This window comes from Penaeus monodon, chromosome 16, assembly GCF_015228065.2.
Source record: "Penaeus monodon isolate SGIC_2016 chromosome 16, NSTDA_Pmon_1, whole genome shotgun sequence".
In the NCBI taxonomy this organism is placed as follows: domain Eukaryota; kingdom Metazoa; phylum Arthropoda; class Malacostraca; order Decapoda; family Penaeidae; genus Penaeus; species Penaeus monodon.
The window spans coordinates 42247833-42266731 of NC_051401.1; the positions used below are offsets into that span (position 1 = coordinate 42247833).

At 48.9% G+C, this 18899-nt stretch overlaps 1 protein-coding gene across 1 annotated transcript in view; it reads right to left on the minus strand.

Annotated features, from left to right (window-relative positions):
• The window catches only part of LOC119582823, a gene marked incomplete at its 3' end in the record, with an annotated part of 106502 nt that overhangs the window by 1235 nt on the left and 86368 nt on the right, over window positions 1-18899 (minus strand). The window contains 7 exon segments of the mRNA XM_037931288.1: window positions 1-730; window positions 733-759; window positions 762-1077; window positions 1220-1515; window positions 1645-1890; window positions 2004-2295; window positions 2497-2691. The exon segment at window positions 1-730 is cut by the window's left edge and continues 587 nt beyond it. Of these exon segments, the coding sequence (XP_037787216.1) occupies window positions 1-730; window positions 733-759; window positions 762-1077; window positions 1220-1515; window positions 1645-1890; window positions 2004-2295; window positions 2497-2691 (2102 nt within the window).

Consider the following 18899-nt stretch of genomic DNA (forward strand, 5'->3'; position numbering starts at 1 on the left):
TGAGGCCCGTCAACCCAAGTTTCTGATTTGTTGGTTTTTAATTTCTGTGCAGCTGCAACACGTGACTTGTGAACACGAGGCCCATCAATCCACTGTTCATCAGAAACAACACCATCAGGAGCAGCCTTTGCACTGGCTCGACCTTGCTGTTGCTGTTGCTGTTGATGAAACTGCTGCTGCAACTGTTGAGCCTGAAGCTGATGTTGGTGAATTTGCTTTTGGTGTTGCTGTATATGCTGATGCTGTAACTGCTGGAACTCCTGTTTAAGTTGCTGATTTTGAATAAGTTGTTTACTTTGTTGTTGTGGTGGCGGCTGCTGCTGCTGTTGTTGTTGCTGCTGCTGCTGCTGTTGTTGCTGCTGTTGCTGTTGTTGTTGCTGCTGCTGCTGCTGTTGTTGCTGCTGCTGCTGTGCATTTTGAAGTTGCAGCTGTCTTTGTTGCTGAAGTTGGTGTGCAGGGATTGGGAGACGAGATCTCTGGAATATGGGAACCATATTATTGGGCTCCTCATAAGCATTATAGTTAAAATGTCTGAGGTCGCCTGGGACGAGGGGCCCAAGGGTGACCTGTGGCTTGAATGATGAGAGGAGGGGTTGCTGTCCAGTGTTGTTGTTGTATGACACCTTGCTGACCCCTGGCTGATGACGAATAAAGTTTCCACCTGGAGACTTTCCACTGTTAGCCGGGCTGCTGGTGTTGCTGACTGTCCTTGGAGGAGGAAGAGGTTTCACATGAGACCGCCATTTGGAACAGATCGTGAGTGGGCGTCGGGCTAGCCGAGGCAGCACGGCGCGTATGTGCAGGTGTAGGTGATGCTGAATGGGGGCGCAGGTGTTCCATGGACCGTAGTCGGGCAATGGGCCACATTTGTTGGTTGGTGTGATGGGGCATGAACACAGGAGGATGCTCATTGTCTGTTGCATCTCCTGGTCCTCCCCCACCAATGTAAATGACTGTATCACATGACTGCTCTGAGGAGGAGAAGTCCATGGATGAAGATCCTGCAGAAGTGTCACCGCCTGAGGATCTACTGTGCGACCCTTCAGAACTGCCGCCGGAGTTAGAACCTCCAAGACCCTGAGGAGAGGAGATTAAAGGATAAATTATATGATGCAGTTAGTAAAAAAGTTAAACTTATAGGATGAAATATACCAATGTCATCATTCAGACATTTTCCATACATGAAATAATAAACCTAAAAAAAAGAAGAGTTACTGACCCTCAATTTTTTGCGCCTCATTCGGTGGACGCGCGAGGCCAGTTGTAGCGTGGCGAGCGTGTGCTGCACGTGCCTCGGGGAAGGGGATATGTGCACTACCATGGCTGCGTGGCAAGTAACCGAGCCGAGCGCCTCTTTCAGCAACATGGTCAGCTTGTTCTCCCGGTGAGGCAGGTATCGTTGACCGTTGAAGATTGCGAGGAGGACTGAGGTGAGAGCGGAAAGGGACATGCCGCCCCCGCTGCCACTCAGGTCCCCGACATCTATCATGTGCAAGCGACTTCGACCACCCACAACTGAAAAAAATATCCGTTAATCCCATTAAGGTAATCCAAATGAATAGTGCCTTACATGTATATAACGTAATTGAGGCACTTTTGTATAAATTAACGCCTGCAACGTGACGAAAAAAGAAATAAACTTGCCTCCTCCTTTGCCTGATTTATCTACAGCATACTGGTAAATGTGCAATGTGTAGAGGAGCGTGGCCGAGCCCGAGGCCGGAGCCTGCTGTTGGCTGGACTGCACCTGGGCGTGAGAGGCCCGCGCAGCAATCGCGACGTCGAGGTAATGGGCCGCGGCCTCCGGCGAGGGCGCACGCAGCTCGGCCACCGAGGACAGGTAGCCGCCGGTTGAGTCTCGGAGCAATGCACTGGGGGAAGCCTCGCCATCTGAAAAGCAAACAATAATTAAATAACTTTCTGTACCTTAATGAACAAGATTGGCCGTCTACTAATAATCCCAATGTGATGCGCCCAGCAGAGTAAAAGAAAAGGCCTCTCACCTTGTGCGTATTCGGCGAGTAGATCAGTGAACAAAGCTCCGGCAGAGTCGACGGCCACCGCAGACACCCTCACGCTGAACCTCGCCCCGCTCTTCGCCTTCTGCTCCACGATCGCCCTGTACAGCCACGCCACCGTCGAGGGCATCACACCGAGCTCCCCGGGGCCTGTGTGGGAGCCCAGCATGGTGTACGTCTTCCCTAGGGAGGCGCCACCAAAGCACAGCACGCACCCGTCGTTGCCGGCCAGGACAGCATGCAGCACGTCCACCACTGCCCCGGACACCACTTCATTCTGTTGATACAATAAAGAAATTGATAATATATATATATATATATATATATATATATATATATATATATATATATATATATATATATATATATTTCACATCCCACTGTCACATAAACGAAAATAACAACGCGATAACCAGAATCAAGCTTCGATGGTAAAGCTTTCTCGTCAGTCAAGAGTACTCCGACGCACGGGCCTCACCTGCGAGTCTTCCTGCGTGTAGACCTGGTCGAAGGCGAACATCTTGGGGGCCGCCACACCCACGCGAGACTCCTGGGCCTGGCGGGTTTGCGGGTCAACGAGGGTCACCTGTCGCCGCCGCTTGTCCAGGGTCACCACCTCGGCTTCGCCCTCCGCGAGGGTCACGGCGGGGGACACGCGAAGCACCACGCGCACCTGAGGGCAAATGGACTGTTATTAGGACATGCCGTGGTAGGACTCGCCGTGAATAAAAAAAAAAAAAAAAAAAAAAAAAAAAAAAATCAGAGAATTCTTTTCGGTCTGGAGAAAAAAAATCCATTACACCAAAAACATAATACGACAATTAAGGAGCGATATAATTGGCCATTAAGACCGCGGCCAAATGCGGAGTTTCGGTCGCCGCCGAGGCCACATTTTTCGAGGACGGGAGGCCAAGCTGAATCCTGGCCGAGCGCCGCCGCCGCACGCTCGGCCTTCGGGCTCGCGGAAAACGAGCCCCGAATATCACACCAACGAGCGAGCTTCGCCTCAAGTTGCTTGCGCGAGTCACTCCAGCCAGCGCACTGGTACTTCAGGATTTCTTATCTGAGTATCTCTGCTGTTTATTTAAACTGCCTCATAATTCTGTTTGATGATGAAGCACGTCATTAGCATAAAATCAATTAGGAGATGACGACAGCGTCTCTGGCAGCTTGTAATGAGGCGTTTGATACATAGCTGGCGAGGCTCGCACACGGAGAAGCCCACATTAAAAAATGCACAAACTCATAATAATAAAGAAGCCAGGAAGGCCGTCCAGGCAGGAGGGCTGGAAGCGAGCCGACGCCGCCGCCCAGCGAGCGCCGCCATGCACGCAGCCGTCCCTGCGCCCGACCCCCTGCCCCGCCCCCCCTGCCCGGGAGGTGTGCCCGTGCGGCGGCGCGGAGGCTCCCCGAATGGCCCTCGCACACGGGGATCCTTCTATCCGCGGCAATTAAGCGAGTGACCACACCGCCGGGCCCGTGTAACAGACGCGTTTTTTGCCGCGTAAATTCCAAATACGACTGCGACGTCCACATTACCCAGCCATAACAGAGCGGCGCGGCCACGCACACGCGCGCAAAAAAGGACTTGAGGGAGACGGTGCGGGAGGGAGAGGAGAGGAGGGGGAAGAGGGGGGAGGAAATTGGAGAAGACAAGGGTGGAAGAAGAGGAGGAACTGCACAGGGAAGGAGCAAGATTGTCATGGGACAAAAAGAAAGCGAAAAAAATACGACACAGAGAAAGAGACCGAAGCACTGTTAGCAGTGGAGCTCTTTTCCGAAGACCAATCGCTCCAATTGACAGTTTTTCCATTCGACCTTTTTTGACCTTTTATTCAGGACGCCCTCTTCCTCGTCAGCCATCTCGTTCTCCCACCCGGTCTCCAACAACAACGAAACGAGACGCTTCCTCCCCTACGAGGTCGCCGCCGCCGCTGCTGTCGTCGGCGACAACCAAGAACACATCGCCGTCGCCAAGCCGCCGCCGAAACCAATTTATTTATATGGGCGAGTAAACGGCGCTAGAGTGAGCGGTAAATATAGTCGCGGGTCTTAATATGGTTTACGGTTGCCGTTGCGCTGATAATAAAGGAGACTATTAGCGTTTACGGCATTCCTCCCCTAAATGACAGAGCATCTCCTTTGGCGTTGGGAATGGCGGCGTGGGCGGGAGGCGGCAGGGGGGAAGGGGGGGGCTGGATGGGGAAGGAGACAGGGGGGACGAACGAGAGAGAGGGAGAGGGAGAGGGAGGGAGGGAGGGAGGGAGGGAGGGAGAGAGATAGAGAGGAAAACACACGAGTCAAGCGAGAGATGCCAGACGCTAGGCATTCGTAAACCAAGGAGGCAGGAGGTGGTGACCGAGAGCGACAATCACGTGGACTTTGTATATATATGTGTATGTGTGTATGTGTGTATGTATGTGTGTGTATGTGTGTGTGTGTGTGTGTGTGTGTGTGTGTGTGTGTGTGTGTGTGTGTGTGTTGTGTGTGTGTGTGTGTGTGTGTGTGTGTGTGTGTGTGTGTGTGTGCGTGTGTGTGTGTGAGTGAAAAAAAGGGAGAAGAGAACCACATTCCGCTCTCTGTCGACCCTAATGTCCGGCTCCCCGTGACTACTAAGGGAGATGGGAAGGGAGGAGGAGGAGGAGGAGGAGGAGGAGGAGGAGGAGGAGGAGGAGGAGGAGGAGGAGGAGGAGGAGGAGGAGGAGGAGGAGGAGGAGAAGGAAGGGAAAAGGGAGGTGCACTGGAGAAAGGAGGAAACAAGGGAAAGGAAGAGAGAAAAGGGAACGGGAGGGAATGATAGAATATGAGGAGAAGGACCAATAAAAGGGGTGAAGGACAGAAGCCCCTCCTCCCCACGCTCTGAACATGGGCGCCGTCGTAAGAGGAGACGAATCCAACGTTCCGGAGGGGTTGTGGGCGTGCTCGCGAAACATCAGTGCGGGCGTAGCGGTGTCATCCAGGGCGGGCCAGCATCCATTCATCCCTCTCTCTCCCTCTCTTGCTCTCTCCCTCTCTTGCTCTCTCCCTCTCTTGCTCTCTCCCTCTCTCGCTCTCTCCCTCTCTCGCTCTCTCCCTCTCTCGCTCTCTCCCTCTCTCGCTCTCTCCCTCTCTCGCTCTCTCCCTCTCCCTCTCTCGCTCTCTCCCTCTCTCCTCTCTCCCTCTCTCGCTCCCTCTCCCTCTCTATCGCCTCATCTCGCAACACGGACGCCGCAGTAAGAGACATGAGGGCAACAGGAGACATTATGTGAACCGAATCTGAAGACGGGACTGAGAAACGGCCGTTAACAGAATGGATAAGATGAGAGGTCGGTAATCCTATCAACATTAATTATAATAGAAGCCAATACATAGCTAAAAGGCTTCAAAACGAATGAATTGCATCTTTATTATGAATTTGGATACATGAAAAAAAAAGAGAGACGACAGGAGAGATGAGGGAGAAGGAAGAAATGGAGAAGAAAGGAGGGAAAAGAGAAGAGAGAGAAAAAACAGGAGGGAAGTAGAGGGAGAGGAAGAGAGGAAGGGAAGGAGGGAGGGAGGGAGGAAGGGAAGGAGAGGGAGGGAGGAGAGGGAGAGGGGGGAGGGAGGGAGGGAGGAGGGAGGGAGGGAGGGAGGGAGAGAGAGAGAGAGAGAGAGAGAGAGAGAGAGAGAGAGAGAGAGAGAGAGAGAGAGGTGGGGGCTGAAAGAAGTGTGAGGGGCAAAGGGGTAGGGGAAAGGGGGGGGGGTCAGGACGTCATCACGGCACGGTTCCCTCAGCGGTGCAGCAAAACAATGCTTCCTGAATAATAATTACAAAAGCGGGACCGACTGGCTAATAACCGGTTTGTTGCCCTTCCCCCCTTCCCCCCCTGCCTCCCCCAACCCCCACCCCCCTCCTAGATCACATTGGGGACACACTCAACGAGGCGAGGTTGGGTTTGTGTAAGCGTGCTTGCATGTGTGCGCGTGTGCTTGCGTGCGTAGGTTTGCGTCTAAGATTAAGCACAAGTCTAATTCGTGTGATGTGCGAGTTATAATGTGTGCGTGCGTGCGTGCGCGGGTGTGTGTGTGTGTGTGTGTGTGTGTGTGTGTGTGTGTGTGTGTGTGTGTGTGTGTGTGTGTGAGGGAAAACAAGAAAACAAGCATCATACTTCTAATACGGATTCATAAAATCTAATACAAAAGGTGCAAGTGGCCATTCCAGTGAGAAGGAGGGGAAAGCGGGAAAAAGCGGGGGAAAAGGAGAAGAGAGAGAAGGGGAAAAGAGGGAGAGGAAATGAAGGGGGGGAGGGGAGGGGAAGAGGAAAAAGAGCAAAAGTGAGGATGAAGAGCAGTGACAAGATAAGAGGTCAAGACAACGCTATACCGAAGACACGCCATGGAAGGGTCATGGAGGAGAGAAGGGGGGAAGGACGAGGAGGGGAGGAGGAGGAGGGGAAGGAGGAGGAGGAGGAAGAGAGGAGGAGGAGGGGGGAGGAGGAGGAGGAGGGGAGGGAGGAAGAGGAGGAGGAGGAGGGTGAGGAGGAGGAGGAGAGGTGAGGAGGAGGAGGGGGCGGAGGGAGAGAGTAGAGAGAAGGGAAGGGCATACACACGAGGTCGAGAATTCCCTCCCTCCCTCCCTCCCTCCCTCCTTCACCCCCTTCTCGCTCTTCCACTTTAATCGGCTTTAATTCCTTCTCCAGTGAGTCCTAAATATTCACAGCAGTCACAGCAGGAGCGTTGCAGCAGTGTTGCGGGGTCGACGCCACCCCCTCCCTCCCCTCCCCCTCCCCTCTGCTCAGTCACTTCCTTTCAGATATTACAAAATTAATGCATAAACATCAAGTCAGTAGCAAGCACTCCGGTAAGAAATCTCAAGCGCACATGCACGCACTCGTACGTATACTCGAACACACGCGAAGACTAATCATCGACAAGCACACAAGCAGACACACAACACACACATGCGTGCACAGACTCTCTCTCTCTCTCTCTCTCTCTCTCTCTCTCTCTCTCTCTCTCTCTCTCTCTCTCTCTCTCTCATACACAGAGGCACGTACCATCTAAACTGAGAATCAGGTATAAAGTTTCAGACACCGAATTTTTGGGTGAGGAACGGAAAAAAAAACTGGGGGAGGGGGGAGAGGGGAGAGAAGGGATGGAGAGGGGGAAAAAGGGGAGAAGAGGGGGAGAGAAGGGATGGAGAGGGTGGAAGGAGGGCGAGATGAAAAATTGGAGGAGAAAATTAAGAAAGCGAAATGGAGGGAAGTCAAGCGGGAAAGAGGGGAAGGAAAGGAATGTTGGAAGATATGTAATGTATGATTAAAAATAACGGGAAGGATGGGAGAATGAGAGAGAGAGAGAGAGAGAGAGAGAGAGAGAGAGAGAGAGAGAGAGAGAGAGAGAGAGAGACGAGAGAGAGAGAGAGAAGAGAAAGGGAGGAAGAGAGAGAATGATAGAGAGAGAAGAAGAGAGAGAGAGAGAGAGAAGAGAGAGAGAGAGAGAGAGAGAGAGAGAGAGGAAAGAGACAGAGAAGGGAGGAGAAACGACAGAAGAGGGCAAGAAGAGGCATCGATCAGACTGAGAAGCATATACCGTCTTTGTCAGAGGGAGAGGAGACCGGCGAGGGGAGAGAAGAGAGGGGAAAGGCGAGTCAAAGAAAAGGAAGAGGGGAGGAAAGGGAAGGGGAAAGGAGAGCGGAAGAGAGGGGAGGGGGAAAGGGAAGAGAAGGGGAGTAGGAAAGGCAAGAGAAGGTAAGGGGAAAGGAAAGAGGGGAAGAGCGGGGAAAGGCGTTCGGTAGAGAGGGGAAGGGAAAAGGGGAAGATGAAAGGGAAGAGAGGGGAAAGGGAATAGGGAAGATAGTGGGAAGAGGAAAGGGAAAGGGGATAGGGGAAGGAGAAAGGAGAGAGCAGACCGGGGAAAGAAAGGGAGAGAAAGGAGAAGGGAGAGAAAAGAATAGCAAAGCGGAAGAGAGAGAAAACCGAGACAAAGAAAGGACAAAGAGGGAGAGAAGAGAGGAATAGAAGACAAAAAAAGGGGAAGCAACGGAGAGGGGAGAGAAGACAAATGAGAAGAGAAGAAAAGAAGGCAAAAAAGGGAAAGGGGAAAGGGGAAAACAACGAGGAAAGATAGGAGAGGAAGAAAGAAAGGGAAAGGGATGAGGAGAGAAGAGGGGAAGAGGAGAGAGACAAGGCGAGACAGAAAAGGCAGAGAGAGGGAGACGGGAGAGCAGAGGGGAAAAGAGAGAGGAAGGCAAGACAAAGAAATGGGAACGAGAGGGAGGGAGGGAGGGAGGGAGGGGGAGGGGGAGAGGAGAGGGAAGGGGGGGAGGGAGGAAAGGAGGGAGGGAGGGATGGAGGGGAGGGAGGGAGGGATTTAGGAGGGAGATAGGGAGAGAGAAAGGGAAAAAGTTATTAAGCAATTGCTAGAATCAAAAGTAAAATAAAGAATGAGAGAGAAAAAAAAAAAAAAAAAAAAAAACTATTCCGAGGATACATGCTTTCCTGGGGGGGGGGGGGGGGTTAATGACATTAGAAATCCGAAGAAATGGCGGCGAGGGGACCTATATAGTGACGGTCAGTGCGAGTAATGACACCGTTATTAATTACAATTATTAATGTCCATACTAACGCTATAGTTACTATTAGTGGATAATGGAAATGGCGATCGCTAAACAATAAGAGGAAAAGTGAAAGAAATAGAAAGAAAGAGAAAGAAGAGAGAAAGAGAGAGAGAAAGAGAAAGAGAAAGAGAAAGAGAAAGAGAAGAGAGAAAGAGGAGAAAGAGAGAGAAAGAGAGAGAAAGAGAAAGAAAGAGAGAGAGGAGAGAAGAGAGAGAGAGGAGAGAGAGAGAGAGAGAGGGGGGGGGGGGGGGCAAATGACACCGTATTCCTTAGTTGGGGATTACGTCTGTGAGAGTGGGGAGTGAGGAGGGTTGTAATGGTAGTTATGGGGAAATGGAAGGGGAAGGGTGGAGGAGGAGGAGGAGGGGGAGGAGGGGAGGAGGGGAGGAGGAGGAGAAGGAGGAGGAGGGGGAGAAAGGAGGAAGGAGGAAAGGAGAAAGAGGAGGAGGAGGAAGATGAGGGGGGAGGAGGAGGAGGAGAAAGAAGAGAAAGAGGAGAAAAGGGAGGAAGAGGAGGATGAGGAAGAAAAGGAGGAAAAAAGAAGGAAGACGTAAAAAAAGCCGCGGAGCCCGGGGGCAAAGGACATGGGCGGCGGGCGGCGGAAAAAATGACTGGAGTGCGGGATTAAGGGATTGGCGTCTAATCAACTCTAATCTGCTTTCCATACACCGTTAATTGGCTGGATTTTCGGGACTCATGGCTGCTGTGATTAATGGAGTTCTTGTGACAGGCGCTCGAATTGGAAACGGATTCCTAAAACGAATTCCCAAAACGGATTCCTAAAACGAATTCCCAAAACGGATTCCTAAAACGAAAGAGTGCGCGGGAATAAGCGGATAAGAATTTGCGAAACAAAGGCAGGAAAATATCTATGAACACAAACAAAGTAGTACACACACAAAAAAAAAAATATATATATATATATATATTATATAATATATATAATATATATATATATATATATATATATATATATATATATATATATATATATATATAGACGCGCGAGCAACGTATAAAAGTGGCGACGGAGAAAATATTCGAAAGCAATAAAGGGACCAGGACTAGCAACGTTATGTGAAGGGTGTGACAAGAGGGAAAAAAAAAAAAAAAAAAGAGAGAGAGAGAGAGAGAGAGAGAGAGAGAGAGAGAGAGAGAGAGAGAGAGAGAGAGAGAGAGAGAGAGAGAGAGAGAGAGAGAGAGAGAGAGAGAGAGAGAGAGAGACGTGGAACGGATGAAAATATGAGAAGCGAATACCAGGAGCAAGAAAGGGAAAAATATAAAAGTAAAAGAAAAGGAACACCACACAACCATAAAACAACGTAGGAGTCGAACCGAGAACAGGTCAGAGAGAGAAGGATGATAAGAGAAAGAAAGAAAGAGAGGATAAGAGAGAAAAAGAATAATTCCTAGTCTTGACCGCCAACCCGAAACCGACTCGCACACACATGCCTTTGTGAATGAAAATCTTAGCCACAACACCTTTAGATTAACGTTCGTATATTGTCCCACGGATGGAGGAGAACGAAAAGGGGATAAATAGAGAGAGAAAGGGGGGAATGGGAGAAAGAATGGGAAGAAAGGGAGAGAGAAAGGTGGGGATAAGGCAGGGGAGGGGAATGGAGAGAGGAATAGAGAAGGGAAGAAATAGTGAAGAAAAGAGAATAGAATAAAGAAAAGGGAGAAGGGAGGAAGGCAAGTAGTGGAAGGAAGGGAGTGGAAGAGAACAGGGAGGGAAGGATGGAAGGGTAAGGAAGGAGTGGAAGAAGGAAGTGGAGGAGGACAGGGGGGATGGAAGGAAGGGCAAGGGGGAATGGAAAGGGGGAAGGGGGGGTCAAACACACGACTCGAGCGCACTAAACAGCGGAGATAAGCCCGATAGGCGTGCGCGCTGGGAGACGTGAAGAATGGAGAATGAGATGGCCTACCGATGGCCTTCCCCTCTCCCTCCTCTCCTCCCCTCCCCTCCCCTTCCCTACCCCCACGCCCATCCCACTCACCCCCTATCCCAACCCCATCCCCATGCCATCGAGAGAATAGGGGGAGAACAGGACGAAAAGATAAATGATGTGCGAAGAATAGGAGGAGAGAAGGGGAAGGAAGAAGCAGGCAGGAGGTAAAGGGAGGAGACGGGGAGGGGGGGGAGGGAGGTCTGCAGATGTGAGGTGCAGCGTACAGAGGGAGGGGGAAGGGAGAGGGGAAGGGGGTGGGGAGAGAGGATTAGGTCCCTGAGGATGTATGGGATTGGAGTATCCGATTTTGGATTGTGTGACCACTTAGGGATTGTGTGGAAATCCAGGGCCATTCTTTTCTGAACAGGATGGTCCTAATGGTAGTACGTTAATATTAATGGTAGTAGCTTAGGAAGTAGAGAATATATATGGCTATTTATGGCAGAAAAACCCACAATGCAAAAACTAGATTTATGGAAAATGAGACTACAGTTTCGAAATCCACCTGGATTCCATCTTCAGGTCTGATGATGGAAATGACTATGAAATTCCCGATATCTATGTTTAAAAATAAACACACAATAAATGGGAGATCTAACCCTTCTGAACCAACTGAACGACACTTTGTTCACATTAACTGAACAAACAGCAAATTCACCTTCCAAACACCGCATCAAGCCAAAGAGTGAAGCCCTAGAGAAAAAAAACATCAGCCCCAAAAAGGGTAATACTATTACAAATTTCCAGTAAATCATACGCACAGAAAAAAATTTAAATAACAAATAAATAGTAATTATATATATATATATATATATATATATATATATATATATATATATATATATATATATATATATATATATATAAAGGCAATACCTAGAGCTTAAATAACACCAATATACATAAAACATAAAACAACAAGTATGGCCTCTGGTTCTCCCTCTCGGCCACATCCTTAAAACACACACACAACTGTTAACTGGTCGGCCCGTCCCCCTCCTCCCCCCTCCCCCCTTCTCCCAATCACGCCTCAGACGGGACCAATCCACTTGACAAATGATTGGGGCGCGGGAGGCTCATGTACCCCGTCATGTCACACAATCACGCAGTCAAACGCCCCTGCCCCTCCGTCACTGCCCCTGCCCCTTCCCTTCCCCCATCTTCCCCGGTGGGTTCCCCATCTGCCTTCCCTCCCCCCTCTCCCTCCCTTCTCTTACCTTTCTTCACTATGGGAAGAAAGAGGGAGGGGTAAGGGAGGGAGAGAGAGAGGGAGAGAGAAGGAGGGGGGAGAGAGAGGGAGGGGAGGGAGTGGAGGAGGGAGGAGAAGAGGAGGGGAGGGAAGGGGGGGAGAGAGAGAGAGAGAGAGAGAGAGAGAGAGAGAGAGAGAGAGAGAGAGAGGAAAGAGAGAGGAGAGGAAAGAGAGGGAGAGGGAAAGAGAGGGAGAGGGAAAGAGAGGGAGAGGGAAAGAGAGGGAGAGGGGAGGGGGAGGGAGAGGGAGAGGGAAAGAGAGGGAGAGGGAAAGAGAGGGAGAGGGAAAGAAGTGGAGAGGGAGAAGAGAGGGAGAGGGAAAGAGAGGGAGAGGGAAAGAGAGGGAGAGGGAAAGAGAGGGAGAGGGAAAGAAGAGGGGAAGGAGGGAAAAGAGAGGGAGAGAGGAGAGGAAGAAAAGAAGAGGGAGAGGGGAGAAGAGAGGGAAGAGAGAAAGAGAAAGAGAAAGAGAGAAAAGGAGGAAAGGAGAAAAAGAGAAAGAGAAAGAGAAAGAGAAAGAGAAAGAGAAAGAAAGAGAAAGAGAGAGAGAGCGCGCGCGGAGAGAGAGAGGAAACGAGATACAAACACGGGAAGACAAGAGGGCTCCTTAAAGGACCTAGTCATGGTTCCTAATCACGCAGTCACCTGTCCAGGAATCTCGCACGGAATGTAGGAGTCGACGAGTTAAAAGAAAAAAATATATATTCATTACGTTTCTGGGAAGAGTTCTCTTTATTCGAAAAAAAAAAAAAAACGTAAAATGAGTTGGGAGGTTAAAGTGGAATTTTATTGTGAAAGCTGGTGAGCAGCTGCCGAGGTTCGGTCATTTGAAAGATGATGATGGTGATGATGATGATGATGAAAAAAAGGAGGAGGATGGGGGGAAGAAAAGGAGGAGGAGGAGGAAAAAGAGGAGGAGGAGGAGGAGGAGGAGGAAGAGGAAAAGGAGGAGGAAGAGGAGGAAGAAAAAGGAGGAGGAGGAGGAGGAGGAAGAAAAAGAGATGGAGGGGGAAGAAGAGGAGGAAGAAAATCGTGGAGGAGGAAAACTCCCCTTCCCAACCTCTCCCCACCCCTTCCTCCCGCCATATAATAAAAAAAAAAAGTGGAAAACTAATGCGCCGTTGAGAAGCCAAGACGAGAGACAACCCGCGATAGCAATCTAACCCGAGATCGCAGAGCCGTTGGGTAAATTACAGGGCGCGCTGATGAATACGACCGAGCCCGCCCCCTTTTCTCGCCTCGACTTAAACAAACCCTCAGACACACATCACCCCATTAACAGCCCTTAGACGCCCCACCCCATTAATCCTTTGCACTTGCGCTGCCTCCAAAGTCCCTCACGGAGACACAAGGAACCGTTTATGCTTGGCCGTGCTTGCGCCATTCCTTCACGCTTTCGGCCAGAGAGTAAACAGCTCACGCCCCCCCACTTGGCAGATGTGAATCATGGGACAGTTTAGTGACTCGAGGATTCTGTAATTATTAACAGTCGTTTGGGTCAAAGAGAATGTAGCGTGGGATATAGGCAGAGAGAGAGAGAGAGTGCGTGAGTGAGTGTGCGTTTGTGTGTGTGTGTGCGTTTGTGTGTGTGTGTGCGTTTGTGTGTGTGTTGTGTGTGTGTGTTGTGTGTGTGTGTGTGTGTGTGTGTGTGTGTGTGTGTGTGTGTGTGTGTGTGTGTGTGTGTGTGTGTGTGGAGAGAGAGAGAGAGGAGAGAGAGAGGAGAGAGAGAGAGAGAGAGAGAGAGAGAGAGAGAGAGAGAGAGAGAGAAAACGAGAGAGGGTGTGTACGTCTAAAAATGTACCTAGGCATACCTATTCTCTTCCTCCTTCCTCCCCACTCCCTTCCTTCCTTCCTTCCTTCCCTCACCTCTCCCTTCCTTCCTTCCTTCCTTCCTTTCACCCTCTCTTCCTCCCAAAATCGAAATCCCGATTAGTCAACACCCATCTTGCCCCACAAACACTACCACGGCCTCAATCCCCCTTCGCAACACCTCAACATCAGACATTTCAGAACCTTTTAGAAAAAAAAAAACTCCCTCACAGCCGCCCCTCTCATGAACAAGCGAAAACTAGAAAATTGTTATTACCAGCAAATTAAAAACATGAGAGATAGGCACGCGATGGGAGCTTTGGGCAAGGCAAGCAACCTGTGGAATTTCGATTTTGTTAGACACGCTGCATCACACGCGATTTTCTTGTGCGGATAATGCTTAGGATGTTAGAGGTGTTATCGTGATATTGTAGAACTAAATGGGGGGAGATGTTGGGGGAAAAAAGGTGAAAATAAATACAAAAATACGAGTTTGAATTATCCGGTTCACTGTGAGAAGGAAGCAAATGTCTTGGGAGTTTGAGAAAATATAACAAAGATAGAAAGGCTGTAAAAAGATAATGGAATGTACAATATATACTTGAAAACTGAAAAAAGGTGATTGTAGAAAAATTATAACGATACTACTAAAAGTTACAACTAACACTTTAAATAATATAAATACCAATAATGTTAACAAAACAAAACGAATGACATCAATAATAGTAATAGTAATAACCCAGTCAACAAGGCGATACCCCCGCTACCAATGCCACCATGTCATCCGGAAGGGACCACCGCACGCCTGCCCTACCCTCTTTCAGTTCCTCCGCCCGACTTTGACATACGGCGCGTAAAATCAACATCGATCAGTTTAAAGGCCTAAAAAATGGAGTGCGAGTCCCCCCCCCCCCCACCTCCACCGGGCCCTCTCTCTAATCTCAAAAAGGGATCGACACTACGAGAAGAGGCTCGGAACTCATTAGCGATCGCTTTCGGACGCCGCCGCCGGAAGATGAACGAGCTTGAACGACAACTGAACGGGAGGGGGCTTGTCACAACGCCTGTAGGCCTATGCTTTTTTTTCTGTCTCATTCTCTCTCTCTCCCTCTCTCTCCTCTCTCTCTCTCTCTCCTCTCTCTCTCTCCTCTCTCTCTCTCCTCTCCCTCTGTTTGTTTCTGTCTGCCTCTCTCTCCCTCTCCCTCTCCCTCTTCTCTCTCTCCTCTTCTGTTGTTTCTGTCTGTCTGTCTGTCTCTCCCCGATATATAATTCATCAAGTCGTGGCCAAATCACACTTAATATCTTTAAAGGTCGACTTTGGCGATGGCGAAATAGAAGAGGGCGGATCATATAATCGTAAAATATCGAACATTTTTTCCTCTGCATATTTAACCTCGACAGGAACCTATTTCTCACACTCCGCTTCCCCTCACGGCCCATGGATTTTCCTTTGAGGCGCCGATCGCTGCACAGGATGCGCTAATTCTCTTATCTCTGTCTCTCTCTTTTTCTTTCTTTCTTTCATTTTTTCTGTTTCATCTTCCTTTCATCTGATTTTTTCCCCCCAACCTCCCTTCCTTTTCCTTCACCCTCCTTCGCCCTACTCCCTCTCCCTCTCCCTCTCACTCACTCTCCCTCTCCCTCTCACTCACTCTCTCCCTTCCCCTCTCCCTTTTTCTCTCCTCTCCCTCCCTCTCCTTTCCCTCTCTCTCCCAGCGCCGTTCGCACCAAAGGTAAAAATCGAAAGCTGTTAAATTTAATGACGGGTTCGTTTCCTTTTTTTTTAAGGGGCTTCCGAGACCCAGGGTCAACGGCGATATTTTCAAATGGAAATCGGCCGCCCGGAAAATTGGGGGTGGGGGGGGGGGGATATTCGAAATTCGAATTTCTGTCGCCGATCGACCGTTTCCATCATTCCTTCCACTCCTCGAGAAAAGGAGGAGGAGAATAATAATAAAAAAAAAAACAAGGCAAGGAGAAAGGGATAAAATTATGCCTCCAATTTCGATACTCCCTCCCCCCCCCCTCAAAAAACATGCGCAACAAAACAAGAAAACAAGGAAAAGAAATCATCAAAGGAAGACGAAAGAAAACAAGCATGTTTCTTATCAGTCTTCTTAAAACCCCAAAGACTGAGGAGCGACATCATGCCACGGCGGCCGCACCATCATCAGACCGGCAACACAAGACATTATTACTTATACGTGTGCGGTTGCCTGGGATCTTAATCACCTATCGCATTATCCACCTAATTAGCGATAATTACGATGATAACTGTACTTGCGAGAGACGAGAGATCAAAAAAGAACTGCAGAGCGAAGCCAAGCAGTGTAATTTAAGGTCTTGGAAATAGCTAATGGCCAGACCCGGGCTCATGGCTCATGGCACGCATCACCGATCGAATCAAGTCCGTCTGAGATTTATAAATAAAAGAGAATAAAGAAAAGAGAGAAAAATAGATAAGAAAAAAAATCATATGTATGTATGTAGAAAAGAAAATACAAATAAATCAATGTAATGCATTCCTCCAAGCAATTCTTAACTAATTCTTCGAAAACCCAAAACAGAACTCGAAGGCGCATCACACAGGACCGCGCGAGCACTCCATCACACACGCCAAGCGACCTCGTCCATGTCCTATTAGGGAGGGGCTGTGGAGGGAAAGGAGGGAGGGAGTTGATGGAGGGAGACGGGGAGGGAGAGAGGAGAGAGTAATGGAGGGAGACGGAGAGAAGAGAGGACAAGAGAGGGAGAGAGGGGAAGAGGGAGAGGGAGAGGGGGGAAGAGGACAAGAGAGAGAGAGAGAGAGAGGGAAAGAAGGAAAGAAAAGAGAAGAGAGAAGCGAAGGAAGGATGTAGACCTGATTGAAGGTGGGGAGAGGGAGAAGAGGAGGGGGGTGTTGATAGTGGGAGGGGAAAGGAGGGAGTAGGAAGGGAGGGCGTCCCTTGTGACAAATGGAGATAGTACACAGGTCCCCGATAACAGCATGCCGAGCGGGTGAGGGCGAGGGAGGGCATGTCATTACGACCAGGGGGGGGGTGAAAGGGGGAGGGGGTAAGGCTATACTTATATCATTACGGTACAGATTTGCGGCAGAGGGCGAGTGAGGAAAGAGGGAGGGGGGAAGGAAGCTTGAGGGGGGTGGGGGTGGGGTGCGGGTAGTAGACGACAGATGGGTTAGTGTTATTGCTAACTTTAGCTATATTTCTTTTTTTCTTATGGCTGTTTTCTGACACACATTAAAACAGGATATTTACGTAGATATACAATACAAATTACCAACAGTACTGCCAACCAAAACAATAGCAGCTATAAATCACACACACACACACACACAAACACACACACACACACACACACAAAATGAAACCACAAATTAAAAAAACAAAATACCAACCCAGACAAACAATAACATAACAAAAACAAAAAACATGATCAACAGCAACAACAACAAACAACAATAACAACAACAACAAGTCAAGCTCCGCCTCCCACGGCCGACCCAAGACCACGCTTCGCCGACGTCGTCATCAACTGCCTTTACCCTCATCAAACCCTGTAATCATGTAATTAGCGTATACAATATATCCTCTTTCCTATTCCTTTTCTCCCTACACCCCCCTTACCCCCACCAATCCCTTTCCCTTTGCTATATCTACCTTTCTCTCTCATCCTCCTCCTACTCTTCCTCTTCCTCCTCCTCCATCTTTCTCTTTCTCCACCTTTCTCTTTCTCCACCTTTCTCTTTCTCCACCTTTCTCTTTCTCCACCTCTTTCTCCCCTCCTCCTCCTTTGCCTCCTACTCTTCCTCTTCCTCTTCTTCTTCCTCCTATCCTATACCTCCAACTCCAAATTTAAAAAAAAAGAGGGAGGAAAAAAAAAGCATTTCTGATGAAAAAAAGGGGAAACGATTTACTTTGAACCGTCGCTCTTAATCGCCCAAGGACAGTCGAACAGCCGAGATTAAAAACAAACGTGTAAACATGTGACATTTGCAATTTTCTAACATATGCGTATGTCAGGCTCCTCCCCCTCCCCCCCCATCATCTCCCCCTTAGACTACTGCTCCCCCCTCCCCCCCCCTCTCCTCTCTCTCCTCTTTTAGTCCTCTACGAAACTCCGAAATTATTAAAAGAAAAAAAAAAAGTAGAATGAGAGAAAGCGAAAAGGGAACGCGAGGGGGAGGGGGATACAGGAAAAGAAAAGAAAAATTAATAATTAAAATCTGAAAGATGATGGCTGATCAAAAGACCTTTTTTTCCAACTCAATCAAACAAAAACGTAAGAACGATAAAAAAGAAATCAGTGATTAATTTTTAACTCTATCTTTCCCCTCCTTTTTCTGATCACAAACTCGGGGTGGGAGAGGGGGGGGGGGGGACTTATCGGCGTGTGCGGGGGCGCGCGCGCTCGCAGTTTACGGGTCAATGTTGTCAATTTTGCATCAAAAGAAATTCTAATTACGGTAGAACTTTCAAAGGAAACAGGGTGGCGTCCCCCCCCCCTCTCTAAAAACAAAAACCCAACTCAAAAGCCGAAATAACAAATATATTTACGTACGTGATCTTAATTAATTGAAAAAATATATCAAAAGAAAAGCTTACAAATAATAATTCGCGAAGCGATGGTCTTTTTTTTTTTTTTTTTTTTTTTTTTGAAAGAACGCGAGTTATGAAAAATGCCCACAAAGGGCGGTTTGTTTAGCCAAAGCAGAATAAAGGACTGGATTTTTTCTTCTTTTCTCCCTCACTGAAATATCTAATCAGGGTGAATTAATATCATTCTGCAACCCTACTCACTTCCGCTCCCTCCTCCCTCACCCCCGCCGAGCAAATGAAAAGTATTTGATCTTTCTGGAGCCACATTTTTCACCGGATGTTGTCAGGGTCCGTAATATAATCTATACTTTCAGAATTAGCAATGAGAGAGAGAGAGAGAGAGAGAGAGAGAAAAGGAGAGAGAGGAGAGGAGAGAAGAAGAGAGAGAGGAGAGGAGAGAGAGAGAGGAGAAACGAAAACAGAAAAGAGAAGAAAAAGAAAGAGAAAAAGAAAAAAGAAGAAAAAGAAAGAGAGGAGAGAGAGAGAGAGAGAGAGAGAGAAAGAGAGAGAGAGAGAGAGAGAGAGAAGAGAGAGAGAGAGAGAGAGAGAGAGAGAGAGAGAGAGAGAGGAGAATTGAGTGTGAGTGTGTGTGCGTGCGTGCGTGCGTGCGTGCGTGCGCGTGCGCGTGCGCGTGCGTGTGCGTGTGCGTGCGTCCGTGTGCTTGCCTGCTTACGTATACTTAAATACAGTTATTTCC